The sequence below is a fragment of the Pithys albifrons genome, chromosome 12 (assembly GCF_047495875.1).
Source record: "Pithys albifrons albifrons isolate INPA30051 chromosome 12, PitAlb_v1, whole genome shotgun sequence".
NCBI classification, from domain to species: domain Eukaryota; kingdom Metazoa; phylum Chordata; class Aves; order Passeriformes; family Thamnophilidae; genus Pithys; species Pithys albifrons.
Window position 1 is genome coordinate 5,513,023 of NC_092469.1, and position 19,842 is coordinate 5,532,864.

General features: G+C 50.0%; 1 protein-coding gene across 1 annotated transcript in view; it reads left to right on the top strand.

Moving 5' to 3' along the window:
- Nucleotides 1–19,842, top strand: part of LOC139677678 (hydrocephalus-inducing protein homolog) — a 61,571-nt gene that overhangs the window by 22,983 nt on the left and 18,746 nt on the right. The window contains exons 19-40 of the mRNA XM_071567873.1: nt 1,301–1,556; nt 2,180–2,323; nt 3,740–3,877; nt 4,368–4,681; nt 6,118–6,223; nt 7,293–7,514; nt 8,356–8,493; nt 9,248–9,425; nt 9,928–10,058; nt 10,771–10,904; nt 11,727–11,863; nt 12,819–12,940; nt 13,028–13,222; nt 13,629–13,778; nt 14,804–15,043; nt 15,317–15,485; nt 15,949–16,113; nt 16,410–16,583; nt 17,629–17,780; nt 18,148–18,276; nt 18,580–18,784; nt 19,262–19,403. Coding sequence (XP_071423974.1) covers nt 1,301–1,556; nt 2,180–2,323; nt 3,740–3,877; nt 4,368–4,681; nt 6,118–6,223; nt 7,293–7,514; nt 8,356–8,493; nt 9,248–9,425; nt 9,928–10,058; nt 10,771–10,904; nt 11,727–11,863; nt 12,819–12,940; nt 13,028–13,222; nt 13,629–13,778; nt 14,804–15,043; nt 15,317–15,485; nt 15,949–16,113; nt 16,410–16,583; nt 17,629–17,780; nt 18,148–18,276; nt 18,580–18,784; nt 19,262–19,403 — 3,741 coding nt within the window. The remainder of the gene's footprint in view (nt 1–1,300; nt 1,557–2,179; nt 2,324–3,739; nt 3,878–4,367; nt 4,682–6,117; nt 6,224–7,292; nt 7,515–8,355; nt 8,494–9,247; nt 9,426–9,927; nt 10,059–10,770; nt 10,905–11,726; nt 11,864–12,818; nt 12,941–13,027; nt 13,223–13,628; nt 13,779–14,803; nt 15,044–15,316; nt 15,486–15,948; nt 16,114–16,409; nt 16,584–17,628; nt 17,781–18,147; nt 18,277–18,579; nt 18,785–19,261; nt 19,404–19,842) is intronic.

Here is a 19,842-nt window from a genome sequence, read left to right on the forward strand (position 1 = left end):
TTTTTTAGATTATTTGACACACACCTCTGCACGAATTAAGGTGCAAAAGAGATCATATGTGAAAGTCAATAGTACAGATTTTTATTTAACAAGTAAATGTGAGTTAGGGAGAAACAGAAAGAAATGGGAAAAAGAGAAGGGGTGAGAGAGAGTGACAGAGTCTGATTAAATAGAGAAAATATCACCACCCCATGGATTCCAATGGCATCGCACTGATCTTTTTCTTGTGGCCTTCTCGGTGATGAAGTGTTGTTGGAGTAATGGTTTCAGTCTGGGTCCATCAAGGGAAGCCCAGGATGGTGAGGGAAAAAAGCTCACGGTGATGAAGAAGGTCTCTTTTGGTGAGGGAAGATGTCTTTGAGGGCTGAGGCGGTAAGGAAAGTCCCATGTGGTCATTCTTTGAGTCTTTGAAACTTTCTAAGACTTTAAAGCTGCCTGTTCTGTCAGCGTAGGTGAGTGCATTATGGTCCATAAGCAGAGATTAATATCTTCAGGCTATGTGTTAATTGTGCCCATGTTTCCCTAGAAGGGAGTTATTATAGCTGAGTCATTTGTGTAGGACAAAGAAACACTACCCTGTCTTGCAGGATTTGCCTCTTCCCTTACCTGGTTCAACACTCAACTTGTAACCTGAGGTGGCAGCTGTGCATGCCCTTGGCACCTGGGAGCTACTTTGCATATCATCAGCTTGCACCTTGATTGTCTGAGCCATCAGCATCCCAGTCTTTCACACTTGTGGATACTTTCTTCTCCTAGGACAAATGGACTAGGCTTATCTCAAGTTCCCATCACAGTCCAAATTAGTAGGCATATTTAGAGAGGGGTGGGATTCAGTGAGCAGTTGCTTCTTTGCACACTTTGCTACAGTGGACCAAAGTCCTTCAGTAATTTTAACAATATTTAAGCCATAAACCATTTCAGGGTCTCACGCATGTGATGGCCCCTTGAGAGTTGTTAGATATTCTTGAAAGCCACCAAAATGGAAACCAGTTGCTAAATTCTCACTGATTTGTCTTTTAGTTCTAATACATTTATTTCCTCACTTTCTCAACTAACAACTTGGAGGAAAACAGCAGGTCCTGGCAGCTTCTCCTAGAAAATGCCACATTACCAGGGTAAACCTATTTCTCTTTGCAATAACAATATCAGAAAGGCATCAGACATTATTTCTGGTCCACATTAAGAGCTGGAAATGAAGATGGTCTCCAAGCTAATAGCACCTTAAACTGCTCATTAAGAGCAACTGCCTGCAAGGAAATAGAAGCTCCCATGACATTTGGAATCTGTGCTTCTCTTCTAGCCTAGTTCCCTGCATTTTCCATTTCAAAGTAACAAACAAGGGAAGAAAGGTCCATCAGCTGTACTGGAGCACAGAAGGTTTCAGCAGCTTTCGACAGCGTCATCCTCTCCCTGCCCTCACTATCCCCGAGGGCAAAGATGCCTCCCAGAGACCCAAATCTGCCACTCCCATATTTAAGCTGCGGCCTCTGAGGATGGAACTGATGCCAGGCCAGACTAAGGATCTGGTTCTGGAAGGCTTCTCCAATGTTCTCCAGGTGAGGTCCCTGCCAAGGACTGAGCTTTCCCCATCACATCCCCTCCACTGGGGCTTCTTCTCTAGCCCCTTGACATTTGCCTGGGAGGATGAGCAAGGGCCTTGAACAAACTGTGTGAGGCCACAAGTTTCCATGGCAGCACCAGTTGCTTTCCTTGCTGGCCACCATCAGTTGCTAAGGGTTTTTTTGTGATTCCATAGCTTCCTCAAGTCCAATGCTGATCCCAAAATATGGGCTGAAGGAAGTATTGCTCGTTCAGGGCAAACAGAAGGTTTACCAGTGGCGCCTGCTGAGGCAGAAAGGAAGGGCAGAGAAAATAAATTACACTTACACTAGGAGCCCAAGCAGAAAGTAAATTAAACAAGCGCCAAGTGGTTTATCTGGGAGTAAAAGCTAAGCCCTGTTATGGGAGTGAGTGTCTCCCAAGCACCTTTTGTGGCTGTTGGGGTTCAGCATTACGGACAATTGAGCACAGAAGAAATAGACTGGCAGCACAGGAAGAAAAGGAGGCAGTGTCTGTAACTGTGCCAGGAATAGGGCCCATGGTGGGTGAGGAGCCAATGCAGAGCATTTGCTGGACACCCCGCCAGCACCATTTGGTGACAAGTGACTGTTGCATGCAGGAGGCAGAGGAGCAGCTGGTGTGTCACGCAGTCGTGGGAGAAGAGATAACAAAGAAAAAGATAATAGAAACAAAGGTCACCTGCACATTCATTTCTCCGGTTGTGCAAATGTCATCCAGAGAAATCACTTTCTGCGTGGAGAAGGTAAGTCTCTGGATTGCATCCTGGCATAGCTGATGGCTGAAAGCCCATGGGGGAGGGTGTGCTTGTGTTAAAGCCCCTCTTTACCCTTCCTGAGGCACTTTGTAAAGTAAATGATTTTTTTAGAGATGCAACTGGTTTTTAAGTAAACTTGCGGCTACAGCTGCACCGCTGAGGAGGACCATGGCTACCTGGAGAGAAATGCCAGTTTCTGTGCTCACTATCAAGGCAGGTTTTTGAGGATCCTCCAAAGCATGGTGATGTCTGAACACCAGTTCCATAGGGAAGCTGGAAAAACCAGAGATTCCTGTGAATTCCTCAAGCTGATGAGGACAAGCCTGTCATCTCCTCTGTCTCTTTGCCTTCTCTGCTGTTGAGATGGGTGCCATATAGTATAGCTCTATGGTATAGCTCTGTACATTTCCCCACACCCCACCTTCAAAGAACACGCAGACATCCTACAGCTGCAGTGATGATAACACCAAGGCAAAGCAGGTGCCCTTTAGTCTCTGGATCCCAACTTCTGCATCATCTTTCCCTCTCCCACAAAGTGTCTGGAAAAGAGAAGATGTTTCATTATTTAGTTTCTGTGGTTTCAGGTCTCTCCTGAGGTTCCCAGGCTTCCGCAGAAGCACCAAGTCCTGGGAACAGGCAGTTCAGTTGTAATTGGAAGCTTTTCAGCTCTCCCTGTCTGGGCTTTGCTTGATGCCACACACTCAGATTTACTGAGTGCTATGCACTGCAATTGTTTGGTATCAATACATCCAAACTAGTTTCCCAAACTCTGTCTGGTTTCTCTAAACCATGCAAGAAGCCCAGCACAGTGCACAAACAAGGAGGATTGATTGTAGCTTTGAGGCCAGAGACACCTTTTTCCTATAGCAAAGACAGCAGGACACACATTGCAAATAGACTGTTGACGTTTCTGGCTGGCCATGTGTTTGTGTAATATTCAAAGTTGATGACCTTGGGCTGCTGCAGGCTCTCCACCACAGCCAAATGCTGCTTGCTTTTCTCCTCTGATTGGCATCACTGCTTCTATGAGGTTACTAAAGCCAATAAGGTTGTAAGAGATGACTGTATATGAGTGAAGGTCATCTTGTGCTGTTCTGCCCAAGAGAGGAGATGAAACCGGATACAAACATTCCGGGTTCACTTTCTACCTTTGATATTCTTCAAGGAGGCCTAGTCTGTCATCTGTATGTAGGAGTGTTTCCCTGTCCCCCAGGGGATGCTGTGGCTTCTAAACATGAAAAGAATCTTGCTATTAAAAAAACTTTTGGAAGTGTAGAAACAAATAAAAAGACTAAATAGTGAAGTATGCCCTTCTGGGGTTGTTGAAAAATGTGAAATGCATTGGAAGGAGAAGGAGGTCTATGGCTATTTGAGGTTTTTTTTCCTTGTCTCCTTTTTCTGTAGCATCCCAGTGATGTCCTGACTCTCCAGTACAAGCCTCTGCCTATAAAAAACACCTGCTCCCTGCCATTCAGCATTGTGCTCACCTTGGAGCAGCCATTCCTAATCTGTGATGTGGACCAGCAGCCCCTCCCTGCCCAGGTGAGCAGCTGCAGACCCTCCTGGCAGTAGGGTTTGAAGAGGGAATGCTGTGGTGGTCCCCCTCTTTTGGGAGGTTCTGAAGTCGAGAAGTTTATTCTGTAGAGGCAGCAGTGGTCTGGCCTGAACTGAATTAGCAGAGGTGCTGAAGGAAGCAAAAACTCATCTGGATTGGGAAGATCCATCCTGGCTTTAAGACACAAGGATAAGGGAGCAGGCAACTAGGTCTAGGCAAGCCATGCAACAAAGGTGTTTCCTGGAAAGCATCCTGGATCTCCAGCAGCCATCCTCTTGTATTGCTTCCAGGCACAGAAACTGGAATGTGAGAGAATCTCTGACCTGATTGTGTTGCTTGCAGTCAGACTCTCCCTTGTAAAGAAATGGTGAACTGGGAAGCCCACATTGGGGTTACACTTGGAGCGTTTACTGTTTCATGTTGTCAGACCCTGGGACTTCATCACATGGGTGATTAATACTCTTCATCTCCTTGCAGCCTCTGAAGGTCATGGTAGGGGAGGAACTTCATCTCTGCATCGGCTTTAACCCGGCTTATAAAGATGACCTGAATAGCTGGGAAACAGAGAAGACTATGAGGATACGGTTTGTGGAACATCCTCATGAGGAGCAGGTCACCGTTCGGGGACAAGTGTACTTCCCAAATCTCCACATCCAGCCCACGGTCCTGGACTTTGGTTACATCATAAGTGACACTGAAGAAGTGCGTTACCTGAAAATGACCAACTGCAGCCCAATTCCTGCCCGGTACAACTGGTTATTTGAGATGGACAGCCAGGAGTACCCAACAGGGTATGCACCTTTGCCCTCTTCTTGAAGCCCTTCTTCCTGATGTCCTGTTTGTACTTTGCAAAAACCAAGGCTGTTTGCCTGGGATCTGACAAATTGCTTTTGACTTTCCCCTGTGGAAATACCACTGACCATCTGTGGTCAGGCTGGATGCTCAGGCAATAGGTGTTTCCCACCAGTTTGGTGCTGCTGTAATCACCCAGCTGGTTTCCTCCGGGAAGTAAAGGTGATGGGGAAAGCTGCTTTCTCAGACCACTATGGCCTGAAGCAATGACCACATTACTGAAGGACTCCTGGTGCCAGCTCCACAGTGCTGGTGGAAGCACTTTCACAGCCCTTTGGCCCCTCTGCTTTGGGATGGGTCCTCTCTGCAAGCAGAAGAACTGCTTGCTGCCCCCTGCTTTCCTCCTTGCATTCCCAGCCTTGGCCTGAAAGTTCTGGGTGATGCCTAAACAGTCCAAATTCACATCAGAGAAAGAGCTACTTAGTGCTTGAACTGATGCTGAACATCTTGTTACCTTCCCCTTCCTTCTTCTTTTCTTAGACACCCCCTTCAGTGCCAGGACAGTTTTTTTTCCCAGGGTCAGCTTTGCATGGACACCTTGGATTCCTCGCCTCCTTCCTTTTCTCATGACGCTTGTTATTTATTTTGACTTTTCCCCACTGGAACAAGTCCCTTGTGGAGCACCCACATCGTGTTTGACTGTGTGGGGAACACTTGCAGCTCAGCACAGTGACAGCAAGGCACAGTTTCACCATGTCCCTCATGTGACATTAGAAACACAACCAAAGTTACCCTGAGCACCTGCTGCAATTTAAAACAGGGAGCAGGACCTGAGTCACCTGGGAGTGTTGGAAAATGTTAACCCCCAATACTGTCAGGGAAACATTCCCAATAAATACCTGGGAGAGCTGCAGAGTTCCTGGCGTTGGCTCTCTCGGGATGAGGCAGGGTCTCTGGTGGTGGGCGCTTTCAGATGGGCACTGGGAGGGCTGTGCTGGCTCATCACAGCCCACGTCTGCCCCTTTCAGCCTCGGTCTCACTTTTGCCATGGCTTCTCTGTCTTCTCCTCTCCCACTGTGCTTTTTGCCTCTCCACAAGGTGTTCATCTCTGTCCTCTGTTGCTCCTTTGATGGAGGCAGCTGCAGCTGCCTGCACTGCTGCTACCCCAGTGTCATCCCTGGGCTGCCCTGAGCACAGACCTGCTCCCGCCTGGGTTTGGAACAGCCAGATCAAGCCATTTCTGAGCTCACCACACCAACACCAACCCAGGGGCCACATCCTGACGAGGAACTGCACGTGCATATGTCCCTGCCTCCCGCTGCAGGTCCATGATCATAGTTATGTTATTTTCCAGGTTAATACCTTTCAAACCTAAATTCAAATCCCAACCACCAAAAGGAAGGATAAGCTGTTTTGAGTGTGCACCTTTTTCAAGGAGGCACTTCAGGCGTGCAAGTGTGCAGGAGCCAACCAAAACCCTGGAAGCAGTGCAAGTTTCTGAATCTGAGCCATCAGTTTCAGAGGACTCCATGGAAAAAGAGGTAGATTTCCTTGTGCACTTACCACTTGTGTTGCCTTCCCCAGCTTGCTTCCAGAAAAGCCATGCTCATGCCAACCTCCCCTTTTGCTGCCCTGCTGTTCCTGTGTCCTGAGGGTGGGCTGGGCAGCAGGGCCAGTGGCTGGACATGGGGCATCTGGGGAAGGAGAAACAGAATACTTTTCCTTGGAGAAGCCCACTCAGATCCTGCAGACCTATGCTGAGTTTAAGATGTTTTTTGCCTTTATTCTTTACAATATAAAACAAGGCTTTTATCTGCATCATGATGAGAAGGCTTCCAGTTTCCTGCTCCAAGTCCCGATCTCCATGTAGCCCCCTCCCCAACCCAGCTAGACCATCCTTTTTGAGGTTTCTGTGTTTACCCCAAAGCCAGTATTGCAGTGCCAGCCCTGGAGCTGCCTTTTATGAAGCAAGACTTTGTAAAGTGACTGTCTCCTGGCATGGAAAATGGTTTGTCTTTCAGATGTCTTCTTTATACATTTATGAGGATTCTGAGAGCCAAGAGATGACAGAATCTGAGCAGTCGGTGGTGCCAAAGCGCACTGCCTTCCTAGTTTTTTTTTTCCTACTGAAATCCCTGTGCAGCACCTATGGAGGGCATTGCTTCCCTTGCACCTCATCAGGTGGTCAATAGGATATTTTTGAAGGAGCTTTTGCTGTAGCAGGATTGTAAATCAGAGAGAGAGGGAAAAGCCTCAGGAGTCAGATGAGCTGGAGTCCTTCCCGCAGCTCCAAGAGCTCTCACCTCTGAGTCTCCTGCTTTTCTGAAGGCAATAAAAACTGGTTTTAAAGGCAAGTGCTGCAGTGGAGAGAATTGCTGCCAGGAGACACCCCAGTTTAATAAAGTGTATTAAATAATGCACTGATCCGTAAGTATGGGAGAAGATTTTTCCCCATGCTCCCTCCACTGGTCAGTGTCATGGATGCAGGACAAGATTAGGATGATTCTGGCTGGTGTTTGAGGAATAGGCCCCTCCAGCTGCAGTTGTACTTTGCACCAAGCCATGGCTGCTCCTCATCATCCATTTCCATGCTTGACATCTTGATCTCTCCCCCTGCTCCAGGTTTTCAATGTCCTGCCAGTGTCTGGTGTGCTGCAGCCAGGCGAGACGCAGCAAGTGCCCTTCACCTTCTTTGGTCACAGCAACATCGTCGCTCATGTCACGGCGCTGTGCAGCGTGGAGGGCGGCCCCACCTATGAGGTGGATCTGACTGGAGAGGCTTCAGGGCTCAGCTACCACCTGAATGTCCAGGAGATCAACTGTGGGCTGCAGGTACCACACCCTTCTCCTGGCAGAGCTGCTGTCTTGGAACCATCACCAGCAAGTTGCTTTGCTGCCAACCCCAGCCCAGGGCTCTCTCCCCTTCCCAGCTTCTTTGTTGGCTCTGAGGCTTGGAAATAACAACCTTTTTGAGGGACATGTCTGGCATCCAAGCTGCTTTATAATGGCCGTCTCCACCCCCCTCCAAAATGTTGGGAATTCCTTCTGTTCAGGGTACCTAACACTAATACTGCTTCCTGGGGCAGGCAAGATTCCAGTGGGGATGTCCAGAGGGACATGTCCCTGAGACATCTCTCCACTGATCCACACCCAAAGCCTGAGCTTCAAGGAGATGCTCTCATCTAATGTTCATGCTTAATCCACAAAATAATCCGGTTGGGTTTCTAGTCACTGCAGTTGGAGAGACTGTCCCAGAATAATCCCAAATTTGCTTCTTCTCAGTGAAAAGTCCACAGATACTTCCCGCTGCTGTCCCTGCCTTGTTGCTTCACCTGTCTCCCTTTTTTGTTTGTATGTTTCTTGCCATACTTGCCTTTTCCTCTGGAATGCCTGGATGCCACATCCTGTGTTTCTCCTGGTTGTTGGTGACCCCACCCAGAGTGCAGAGAGTCCCCTGGTTCATTTCTTACTGCTCCTCACATGGTTGCTACTGCACCTCTGCGTGCTGCCAGGACTCTCTGTTCCTGTGCAGGTCCCTGTGCCTGGGGGTTCTCCAGGTTCCCAAGTGCCCGTATCTCCTCCCCGGTCCCTGCTCCTGCAGTGTCTCTGCTTTCAACCCCATGAAAGCAGTAGGCTTGTATCTGTAACTTCCCACCCTCTGTCCTCTCTTCAGCTGTTTAACGAAGTCGCCAAAGCAGAGGTCACCCTGCGGAACAACGGGAAGATTGGATTCACCTACACAGTGCTGAGCCCCGGCACTGACAGTGCAGACAATCCTCTGCCTGGTGTGCCCATGGTCATGCCCAACACAGTGAGTAGCACAAGGGATTGACCTTAGCCCTGTATCAGGTGGCTCAGTAGAGGGTTAAAGGGAAGAAAGGGGTGAAAAAAGGGGAAAAGTAAAACCAAACCCAGCCATGAGAAACAGGGCTATAAGCAACTGGTGCTGGGGTGTAATTGACCGATTCTGGAGTTTGTCTTCCATTGCAATGCAATGGACTGATCACAGAGCTTTGCTTCTCCATTGTCTGGGGTAAGAGCTCTGTGTTGCACGAGCTGAGCTGCTTGCAGAAGCTCCAGGAGATGTCCTGGACCCGAGTTGAGCTGCTTTCAGGAGCTCCAGGAGCTACCTTGCAGACAACCAAAGGCAGACAAACTAACTAGAATTGTTACGATCGGAGATATGGAGAGACACTCAGTTCGACATATGGAATACTGAGCGAACCAGACCTGAATACTGAAAGACCAGCCAATCAGGGCCAGGAAAAACTGCTTGGATACCAGGGAACTGCCCAGTGGTCACCCATGGCTAGGGGCATGCTCATGCTGAGCACAGGGCAGGCACTGCTGGGGAGTGCAGCCTATTGAGCCCTTGGAAGGACACACTGCAGCTTTGGGCTGGAGGCTCGAGCTTTTGGGTACAAGGAAGTTAGAAGGGGATGATATGGCCTGTGGTCTGACATTTTTCTTCTAGATGACAACCTGTCTTCTCAGGCTGTCACCTGAGTCATCCTCCATCAAACCCTCTTTGATGCATTGCCTCCCTCTTCCCCTGTCCCCTGCAGGGTTACATTGGACCTGACAAGGAGCAAGTGCTGAAGCTCTATTACCTGCCAGGATTGCCAGGAGCCTTCTGCAGGATTTTCCAGCTTCAAGTGGGTCACTTGAAACCAGCAGAGATCTCCCTGAAAGGAGAGGCGGTCTTTCCCAGGATCAGTATGGATCTGCCCTGGAATATCAGAGGTGAGCACAGCTCATCTGCTCCCCAGGAAGGTCTCTGCTGGGATTTTTCCCTATGGTAATGCCCCTAAGGCAGCTCACACCCATCTCCATGAAGCCCGGAGGTTGTAGGGCTGCCAGACCAACACTCACCCTTCTGGTCACTTCCTGAGTCTTGAGCAGACAAGCCCATGTTGCTTTGTCCTAGGAACCATCCTGCAGAGCTTGCCAGCACATCTGCCAGAGGTCTAGAAAGATGATAACTAGACAGAAAAGCTTGAGAAACCTGTAAGAGACACTGGCTGGGCTTGTGGCAGAGTTGGATTGCAGGGGATGAGGGGAGGAAGATGGGTGGGAATGAACATGAGGATTCAGAGAGGAGCAGCAGCACCCACTTTCCATAGATGGCTTTCCATTGATGCTTTGTTTCTGGGAGAGACCAGCATTCGGGTGAGTGGGACTTCCCAACTGAAATGAGACTGGCACTGCACCCACACAACTATTTGTGGACACTTTCTTCCTTCAGGAAATAGAAAATATAAGAAGCTATTGAAACAGGCAAAAGAAAAGCTGGAAAAAGACAAGCAAAGTAATGAAGCAACTGTTCTGAGGAAGACTCCGACCATGGAACCACCCACGGATGACTCCGACACCGTGGTAAGGGCAGCTGCAGCCTCGTTTGGCACGTGCCACCCATCCCATGTCACTTGAGCCCCCTGCACCCCCCAGCAGCTTCTCAGTGCCTTGCTGGCATGTGGGACCTCCCTGCCCACACCTGGCCACAAATATGCATCAGCTCAGCCTTGTTCTGGTGGCTGCCCACCTCTGGACATGGTTTCTCCTGGAGACGTTCTAGCTTCCTGGCTATGCCAGGGAGAGATCCAGAAGGACGTGCTCAAGTGGTGGAGTTGATGGTGCTTTGAGAGAGATGCAGGTCATTGCTGGGGAGTTTGTTGGTCCCAACCCAAGCCCTTACAGGTTTACAGACTTTAGTAGCAGCCCTGGGACTGTACTAGCAGTGCTTAATTCCAAGAGGCACCAGCTTGGTCAGGGTTCCCTTTTCAAGGCAGCTCTTGTCCAGGCTGCTTTTGCATTGGCTGGGGACAGGCAAATACCTGGAATCTCTGGAAGGTTCCTGACTTGGCTATCTGGCCAGATCAGGTTTTCTATCTCTGGCTAAGCAGGCAAAGATGTTGCAGTTATTTCCCTGGAGAGAGGGTCATGGCTAAGAAAGCAGAATGTGTCACAGACACTGAGCAGCCACACAGGAAGACCCCGTAGCCCCTCTCAACAAGAGCAGGGTGGGATCCTCTTTCCTGCACATTGGGAAGTACCTTTGCTAACCAACCACTGTCTTCCCTTCCCTCAGATGGACACTTGGCTGAAGATGGAGATGGAGCAGATGCTGATGAAGGAGAGTGCTCTGAAGCTGCTGGAAACTTTCACCTCCCATCCCCCAGAGGACACTATCTTTGACAAGCAAATTACTCAGATGCTTCTGAAGTGAGTAGAGACTCCTGTCCCCTATCTCAAGGTGCCTCAAAAGTAACCCCCAGCAGTGCCCCCTGCTCCTGACAGCTCCTTGTGCCTGCAGAGCTGGGAACAGCCAAGGACTCTGGTCCCAGTAGCTGTGACAAGCTCCCTATGAGCAGCTGAATGTCCTCCCTTCCCCAGTGCTGTGCTGAGCTTTAGGGCTGCTCAGCTCCCCACAGAGCTGAGGGGGCCCAATGCAGAGCATCAACCCCTTCCAGACAGCACAGACCAGCTCTGAAAGAGGAACCTACGAGCTGCTGTCTTGGTTCCAGCTAACAGAGCACACTAAGCAAAAGGTGGTGTGGATGCTGGTTGGGTGGCAGAGCTTATCTAGGTAACTTGGCCTTACCTTTGCTCCTTCGTGATGCTGGATGAGCATGGAACGCTCCAGTCCAGGAAGAAGACGCTTTGCAAAACAGATCCTTTCTGTGATCAGGTTGCAGAGCAGTGAAGGCTTCCTGTGTAAGCAAATCTTATTCCAAGGCTCTGAAAAAATTTCAGGCTTGGGCTGTACACCAGCAGAAGCAATTTAACTGAGACCAGTGGAGGTGTAGAGGATTTACCTACGCTGGCTTTTTATAGCAAAGTTGCTGTGACCAGAGTCCCTTTGAAAATTGATTTTATTTTGGGTTCCATTGGTAGCTCTTCAGGTGGTCAGGCCTTGGGTTTCATAGGCTTGAGTTTACTTTTTACAGTAGTGAATACAGAACTATGCACTTCATTTGCATCTTTGATCTGCTTGAACGTATAGCCAGGCTGTGGTTTAAGGACTGCCCTTATTCCTCCTTCCAGAGTTGAGCTGCCCGAGTACATCCTGGACATGGGCACTGTCATCCAGGGTTGCACTGAGACACACATTGTGAGGATCACCAACACCGGGCAGTTCCCAGTGTCCTTCCGGGCCGATGAACGTGCCCTTCATGACACAGGTAACCAGTGCTGGAGAGACTTCTGTGGGCTTGATGGAGCTGTCTCAGACAGATTGGCTTAAGCCACTGGACATGGGGAAGTTTTTTGAGTTTCTTCCTCTCGGTGCCCCTGCTGGGACCTTCAGAGCCGGAATTCTCCTGGCCTTGCCCAGGGACCTGCCCTGCCTGTGACTGTCCTAACTCTTCACTGCAGGGGCCAGTGCTGATTGCCCTGTTCACTGTAACGGAGGGAGATGGGTTTTTGGACCTGAGAGACGACTCCACAGCAGTTAGCAGCAACAGGCCACTTTATTCATATGCACACACACTTATATACATCTTTAAAACTGTAACCTTCCACAGGTGATGACACTTTGGCACTGATTATTGGCTAACAATGCTGTTTACATTACAAAGCCTCTCATAATTGGCTGACCATGCACATCTGCTGAGATGCAGCAGCCATTTCTGATTTCATTAATTAGTTCTTAAGGCTACAGCACTAATTTACATAGGCAGTTCAGCATATGGCTTGCTTTTTAGGTGAAATACCATATGAAATTCCAACAGGTCACCTCTCAGCATCTTCTACCCTTGGCTCCCATCAGTATCAAGTTTCTTTGGGCACTCTGAAGGTGTGTTGCAAACAGATGGGATCTGTTCTGTTTTGGAAATGCTTTGTCTGCAGTTCACAGTCACAGCTCCTGTGTTGAGGAAACAGCCTGTGAAAGCCTCTGGTGGATCAAAGTAGGCTTCTAAAAGAGGCCTGGAGGCAAATCTGCACTTCCATCACACAGTGGCTCACTGTGTCTGAGGGGTGCTCAGGTGTTTCCTCTGAATTTCTGTCCTGGGAACAGCACAGCATGGTGTTTTTTTCCCAGGGCCCCCATCCAGGACATCTGTATGGCCTTAACATGTTTATGACACAGCTCATGTTGTGTGTGTAGCTCAACTGCTTTGTTTTCACCTGTTCAAGGTTTCAGCGTGGACCTGGAGCCTGTGCAGCTCCTCACCTACTGCAACACCAAGACATTTCTAGTGCGCTTTGAAAGTGCCAACTTGCCAGCGGGAGAGGTGAATGTGCTCCTGCCCATCAAGGTACTGCAGCTTTTGCGGCAGGCAGCAGGCTGGGTACAGCAGGAGATGCCACCTGGGCTCTGGGCTGAATTCTCTGTCCTTCTCCAGGTAGCAAGAGGCCCCACACTGCACATCCACCTCTGTGCCACTGTGGTTCAGCTGTCGCTCAGCATCTCCAGGAACAGCGTGCAGTTCTCTGATGTCCAGGTTGGGCAGTGCCGGGATGAAACAATCCGGCTCTACAATCGGTTCAAAGTGCCCTGCCAGTGGTTCATCACTGTGAACAAACCTGCTGCTAAGAAGGTAAAGCACAGCCAACATGTAAAGCATAGCTTCACAGTTGGGTTTTCTTTGCACCTCTTGCCTTTTCTGTTCTTGCGGCTGCCTGAGCACTTGGGCTACAGCTTGTTTGAGGAAGTTTTTGAGGGTTTTTTTGAGGATTAAGGCTGGTTTGCCCTCTGACCTGTTCAATTAGCTGATGCTTTGCTTTTCTGCCATCTTCACCCATTCCTCTTCCTCCTCTGAGGTCATGGCTCCCCATCTGCCTGTCCTGTCTGCTGGTTTTCCCTCAAGTTCTAGGCTGTGGAAACCATGCCTGGTCTGGCTGTGGGTGCTCTCAACACCGGGACAGTATCTCAAAACATTACAGGAACCAAGGCTCTGTCCTCACAGACCAAGGAGACCTCACGCGATTGGTTTCTGTGCTCAGGTGGACAAACATTTGACATCAGCCATGCATCAGAAGGAGCTTGAGGCTATCAAGGCTGAGCCCTGTGTCTTTTTGATGGAGTCCTGGGAGGGAATCCTTCAGGGAGAAGCATGGTGTGACCTGCAAATCCGGTTTTTACCCACAGAAGAGGTGAGCTTGGCAGGTGTCACCCCAGGAGCTCTGTCAGGGCAGTGTGGTAACAAAGAGCCCGATGAAGGGAGTGACAGATGAGCTCTTCTCCACAGGGAGCTTTCTGGAAGCCCCGTGCTCACTATGCCTCAGTTTGCCCTGCAGCACACCCTTCTGAGAGGTGCTTTGAAATCCTCACAGAGAACATCAGAGCACTGTGCTGTGGCTGCCTCTCAGTCCATGAGGGTTCATCTGCCTGATTCCCCTCGCCCTCCCCTTTTTTGCTTGGTTGTATTTGCAGGCTGCAACGCTGGGTGCAGAGCAGCTGGCACACTCACAGGGGCTAAACCTGGAGAGGCCAATACAAGCTCATCCTGCTGCTTGAACCAACAGACAAAACAGCCACCAGACACCTTCCTGGGCACAGCAGTCCCTGGGGCTCTGGCCCAGCCTGCCTGCACATTCCCATGCAGTTGGGAGTCAGCTTAAGGGTTGGAGCATTCCCAGAAGCAGTTTGCATGTGGCCACTGGGACTTGAAAACTGACAGTGTGTAACAGGATTGACCCAAGTGCATTCATGCCCAAGAACAGTCCCAGGAACCTTTTATTTGCTTAAGAGATGGAACCAACCATCTTGTGTCAAGCTTTGACCAGAGCCAAACACTGAGGAGAGAAGACAACCTTTATTTCTAGCCAGCGAGAGCTCATCTGCCTCTCTCAGGGAGGTAGTGTTTGCCTGATGCAGCAAGGCCAGGACTGAGGGCCTTTTTTGTGAGCCTTTTGCTCCTGCATGACTAGGGGAAAACATCTGATAGAACATTTGACATCCATCTGGTACTCAAATACCCAATTACACTGCACTCTAGGATTCATCCCAGTTACTCAGAGCCAGCACACAGATGCTGTAGCCCCTACCATAAGTAAATATTTGGGTTTTGTTCACCCTGGAGGGACTGATAGCACCCCTGACCTTTGGACAAGGGTTGTATTTGGGGTCCTGTCACCTGGGAATTACAGACATGTTTTCTTCACTTTTCTCTTTTCAGAAGTTGTACAAAAACGAGCTGAAGATCAACCTTTGTGGGAGCAGCAAGTGCCTCGTGCTGCATGTGTCGGGACAGGGTCTGGAGCCACGGCTGGAGTTCAGCCCTACAGAGCTCAATCTGGGAGCAGTGCTGCCGTGCAGCCCTGGGGTGGAGAGGACAGTGGTGGTGAAGAACCCATGCACGTTCCCCATTGAATTTTACTCATTGGAGTATGATGAGGAGTACATTGAGGAGGAGAAGGTAAGAGGCAAATCTGGTCCTCATGTTCATGCTCTCCAAGTTCTTCAGCACTCTCTAGCCTTCCCAGGCTTGTGCCAGGGACATGGAGGCAATCCCCAGGGCAAAGCCTGGTGGCACTGTGGGGTTAGCCATCTCTGCTGGCAGTCTGTGGAGAGGCTTGGACAGCCTGTGTTGGTGGGAGGAAGAAAGAGGGAGAAGATGGGTTGAGTCTGTTCGTATGACAAAGGTTGATAGAGGAATCTTGTGCATGGTTTCTCTTCCCTACACACACAGATCCTGCGGAAGCTTAAGGAGTTTAAGACCCAGAATGCCGTGTTGATGCCTCCACGTACTGCGGGTGAGAAGCTGCCCCCAGAGGTGCTGGAGGACTACGAAAGGCAGAACAAGGCTCAGGCACAACAGACTGTGTCTGAGCTGAAGCATGAATCAGGCCAGAAAAACGGTGAGGGTTTGGCACTGGCTCTTCTGACTGTGGACATAGCAGGGAGTCCAGCCCACACACCCTGAGCTCTCTGTCACGTTGTTCTCCATGGAAAGCCCATACTTTCAGAGCCACCTGTTTCCCATCTTGGTGGAGAGATTCCTGAGTTAAGGGTTGTGGCATCCTCCATCAACCTGCAGTGTAGCCAAAGCAGGCTCCTATCTGCCTGCCATGGACTAGGGAAATAATCAGGATGTCCCTTTGTGTCCCTTAGCCACAAAGAGTAGGATTGGATGAGTTCTTCAACCAGTAGGACCAGGTCTAATATCACTGGCACTTTTATATTTGCTACTTCCCAGCAACAAAAGCACAAGCTCATGTTGCTTTCAGCTGTCTCCTGTCCTGGGATCTGAGGGGATGGGGAAAATGATCAGGATCAAAGGTAGGCAGGAGGCTGACTTTTCTACCTGGTTCTGCACCGCAGGGGTTCGAAAGAGCGTCGCATTCAAGAAGGACTTGGTAGAACTGTGTGAGAGCCCTGTCTATCGGTCCCTCAGGCGCTACCTTGGCATTGATACCTCTGCAGAAATGCACAAAGCCCAAAATCCCAGAGGGATCATTGTCATCGTCTATGGGACACCCCTGGCAGGTATGTGAGCCACAGCCCTGGGCTGCAAGGAGAGGGGGAAGCAGGAGAAATGCATCCTCGTGAACCATGGTGCTTGAGACAAAGTCCTCAACTGAACATGAGGTGAAGATGATCCTCCTGGCTCTAGAGTTCAGTGCTCTTAACCATGCTCAAGCTGCCTCCCTTGTGGTCTCCCCTAGAAGGGCACTTGCTTTCTGACTGTCCTTGAAACCTGCTTGTGAATTTCCCAGATCCTGTCCCTAAAAATGCCTCATATGCAAGTGTTGCCAAGCAGTCTCTCTCTCTCTCTCTCTCAGGAAAGACAACGGCAGCGGTCACCCTGTCCAAATACTACAGTGCTGCCTGCTTGTCCCTCGACACCATAGTGATAGAAGCCATGTCGGACAAGGACAGCGCAGCAGGGCTCCGTGCCCAGGAGATGTGCACCCAGGCTGCCCTTAAGGAGAAATCCAAGGAGGCATGGAAGACTGGTAAGGAGAAGCACTGGGCCCAGAGCAGGGCTTGGGAAACTACTGTGACCGTCCACTTTGGCTTGCTCATAGAAGAAGCTTGACAGCCCTTGGATCTCTTAGGGAACATGGGTGCAGTGCATCCCTGACTAGTTTAAAAAAAACCCCAAACCTCAATTTTAAAGGCTCAGAGGGCACTTTAACTGCTTCTTTTACTGCCATTCTTGGCACTTAGTCCTTTTTCTAGAGGTGGTGAAGCACGCCTGTCTCTTTCTCTGAATTTTTTTCTCAAAGCTGAATCCAGCTTGCTCCTCATGGGCAGCACGCAGAACTATTCCCCACTTTAACAAGCCTCTGAAGTAGCTCATTAAGTGTAAGACAACTACGAGTGTGGCTTTGCCAATGTGAGAGGAAGGGAAGAGTAACCTCCCAGCAGAGTTTCCGATGAGAGACATATGCTGTGCACATTGTGCTGTTCTCCAGATGAGACTGGAGACTTTTAGGAAACTTTACTGGGCAGTTAGTGCCCTGAGCTCTGCAGGGTGAGGCCAGATCTGGTGAGTGTGGGGGGAAGTTTTTCTTTGCTCCCTTTTGAACCTGGTTGGGTTCGGAGCTGGTGCAAGGAAGAAGGGCCTGGATCCCAGCTGAGGTTTTCCAACATGGAGGATTTAACTCCAGCAGAGATGGGTGATGCAGCTGAGGTGCATCTGCTTGTTACAGTCTCCATGTGAAAATGCAGGATAGGTGCAAGGGATGCAAACAATGGTCCTGGAGGAATCTTTGCCTTGATCCATAAGGGAATTACTCTGCAAACAGTGTCATTTGTGTGCACATTTGTTAGGAGGGACCTAGAGCTGACTTTAAAATCCAGTATGGGATGGTGTGCTTCCTCATGCTGATAAGAGGTGCAGGGAAGGAGCTGCTTGTGGGAGGCAGTACTGATAGTGCTCAGCTGGCTGGGGGAACGAATGCCATGTCCCTTCCAGAGGTCAGGGCTGTGCCCATTGGGGTGGAAGGTGCCTGCTTGCTCCTCACAGTCCTGCTGAACCATCTGTCCACTCTGCAGGTAAAAAGGCTAGGGCCAGTGCTCAGGCCAAGAAAAGCCTGCCCCGTGCTGGGGACAAAGTCAGCCAGAAGTCCCACAGTGTTGGACATGCTTCAGCAAGCAAGAAGACAGCATCCGACAAAACTGACAGAAAGTTTTCGTTGACCTCCAAGGTGAAACATGATTGCACTGGTTGATGCCTGGGACCTTTCTGTTCCCACAAAGATGGGAAGGGGCTGCTTCCAGTGGGGGCTCTGTCACTAAGGGCCTGGTGCGGGAGTCTGTAGTGCCAAGAGCCAGCTGGGCATGGCTTGGGGTGGGAATGTGCTCTGGCAGAAAAACTCCATTGGTTCTTTAGTGACTTGTTGGCAAAGTGCAGTCCTGGCTGTTATGGCTGCAGGCAGCAAGCAAAGCTGTGGGAGGCACTGCAGGGCTGTTCTTGTCTCTGGTAGTGAGGAATGCCAGCTCTCAGCCCAGCAGTGGGAATTGTTCAGGACTTTCTGCAGGGGTGTATTTTTCTTATGATGTTGAACACTCCAGACATCAACCCTCACTGCTCCATCACCACAGTGGCTGACCATCACCACCATCACCGGGGAAAAGGTGGACTGTTTGAGCTGTGTGCTGCCCGAGGACTTGCTGGTGGACATTATTTCTGAAAGGCTGAAGGTACGTGGCATGGGGGAAATGGAGGCATTCCTGCTCGAGAGAGACAGCCAGTGAGGTATGACTCAGAGAGGAGGAGGAGGTCTGTATCTGCCTTTGGAGGATCCTGTGCCTCATGCAGGGATCCTTAGGGAAAGCTGCAGATGCCCTGAGTTGGTAGAGCTTAGGGCAGGATCCAAGCTGGTCTTAGCTAATGCACTTGGAATGACAGTGGCTGCTGTCCTGACACATCTGCATTTACTCACCAACTGGGAGCCCAACACATGTGATGGCTGACTCGTTCTTCCTTCTTGTCTGTACTGGCAGCTGAGTGACTGCCAGAAGGGAGTGGTGTTTGATGGCCTGGAGACTCTCTTTGCCAGCAGCCTGACGTCCTCTCTCCTGTGCGTGCTCAAAGCTGTCAGCAATTGCCCTCATATCTTCGCTGTCAACGTCTTCCAAGATTATGCTCTTTGGAAAGGCAATCAGATAGCTGCAAAAGAGAGGGAGGCAGCTGAAAAAGAGCAGAAAGGTGAGATATCTCCATTCCTCTCAAATCTCTCTCACGCCCTCACCCTTACCTGTGTGTATCTGGGGTTGCAGCAGAGCTTGTAAGAAATGTTTTTATTAATCCTTCCACCTTCTGCCTCAGTATAGCCAGCACTCAGCTCACGATTTCTTGAAATACAGCAGATCTCAGGCTGTAAGACTCACCTTAATCTCAAACATTAAAGCTTGGGTACAAGTGCAAGCTGGCATGGCTCAGTGACTAACCACCAGCCAGCTGTCCACAGCTGTGGTGCACCTGAGCCAGGCAGGCACAGGGACTCATTGCCCAGCCATAATTTGGGGAATTATCTGAATTTTGGAGCAGGGATATGAGCTCCTCAGTGTCTCCTGGCACCATGAGAGGCTGGGTGAGGAAAGAGCCGTGAATCCTCACAGCTGACTCAGAGCACCAAGGTCTGCTTGCAGTCATTAATGGTTTCTTTTATGCTCTGTGCTGAAGCACGGGAGGAAGAAGAAGCTGCCAGGAGGGAAGAAGAACGTCTCTGGAATGTGGATGAGGACGAGTATGATGCTCTCCCTGAGGACCAGAAAACTCTGCTTAATAACAAAATACGACAACTCCAGCGTGAGCGGAAGCAGAGGTAAATAAGCCTTCCATGGGTTACTCCTCGTGGTAGTGTCCCTGGAGGGCTTCCCTGTTCCAGGGAATGAGCTTAGAGGGGTTCAAGAGCAAAGGCCAGGAGCAGCACAAGGATGGCAAGTTTCAGCTCCCTGGTTCCCAAGAGGGAAGGACTTTCCTCTGTTTAAATGAGAACATCTCTCCATTTGAGTGGTGAACCCTCCGGCTTAGACACGGCCTGCAGGGAGCTGGGCTCTGGGTTTGCCTTCCACTGCCCACAGAAGTGTCTTTTAGTCCATGATGTTGATTCTCATCATCTTCATCAAACCAGCAGGATTGTGGGGTGGGTTGGTGTGGGACACAGCTGTGCTGGCTTGCCCTAGACTCCTGGCCTGCTATAGATGAAATTCTTGCAATGCTGACTTCCAGGGTTTTCCTTGGAGCGGGACACCAGCCATAAA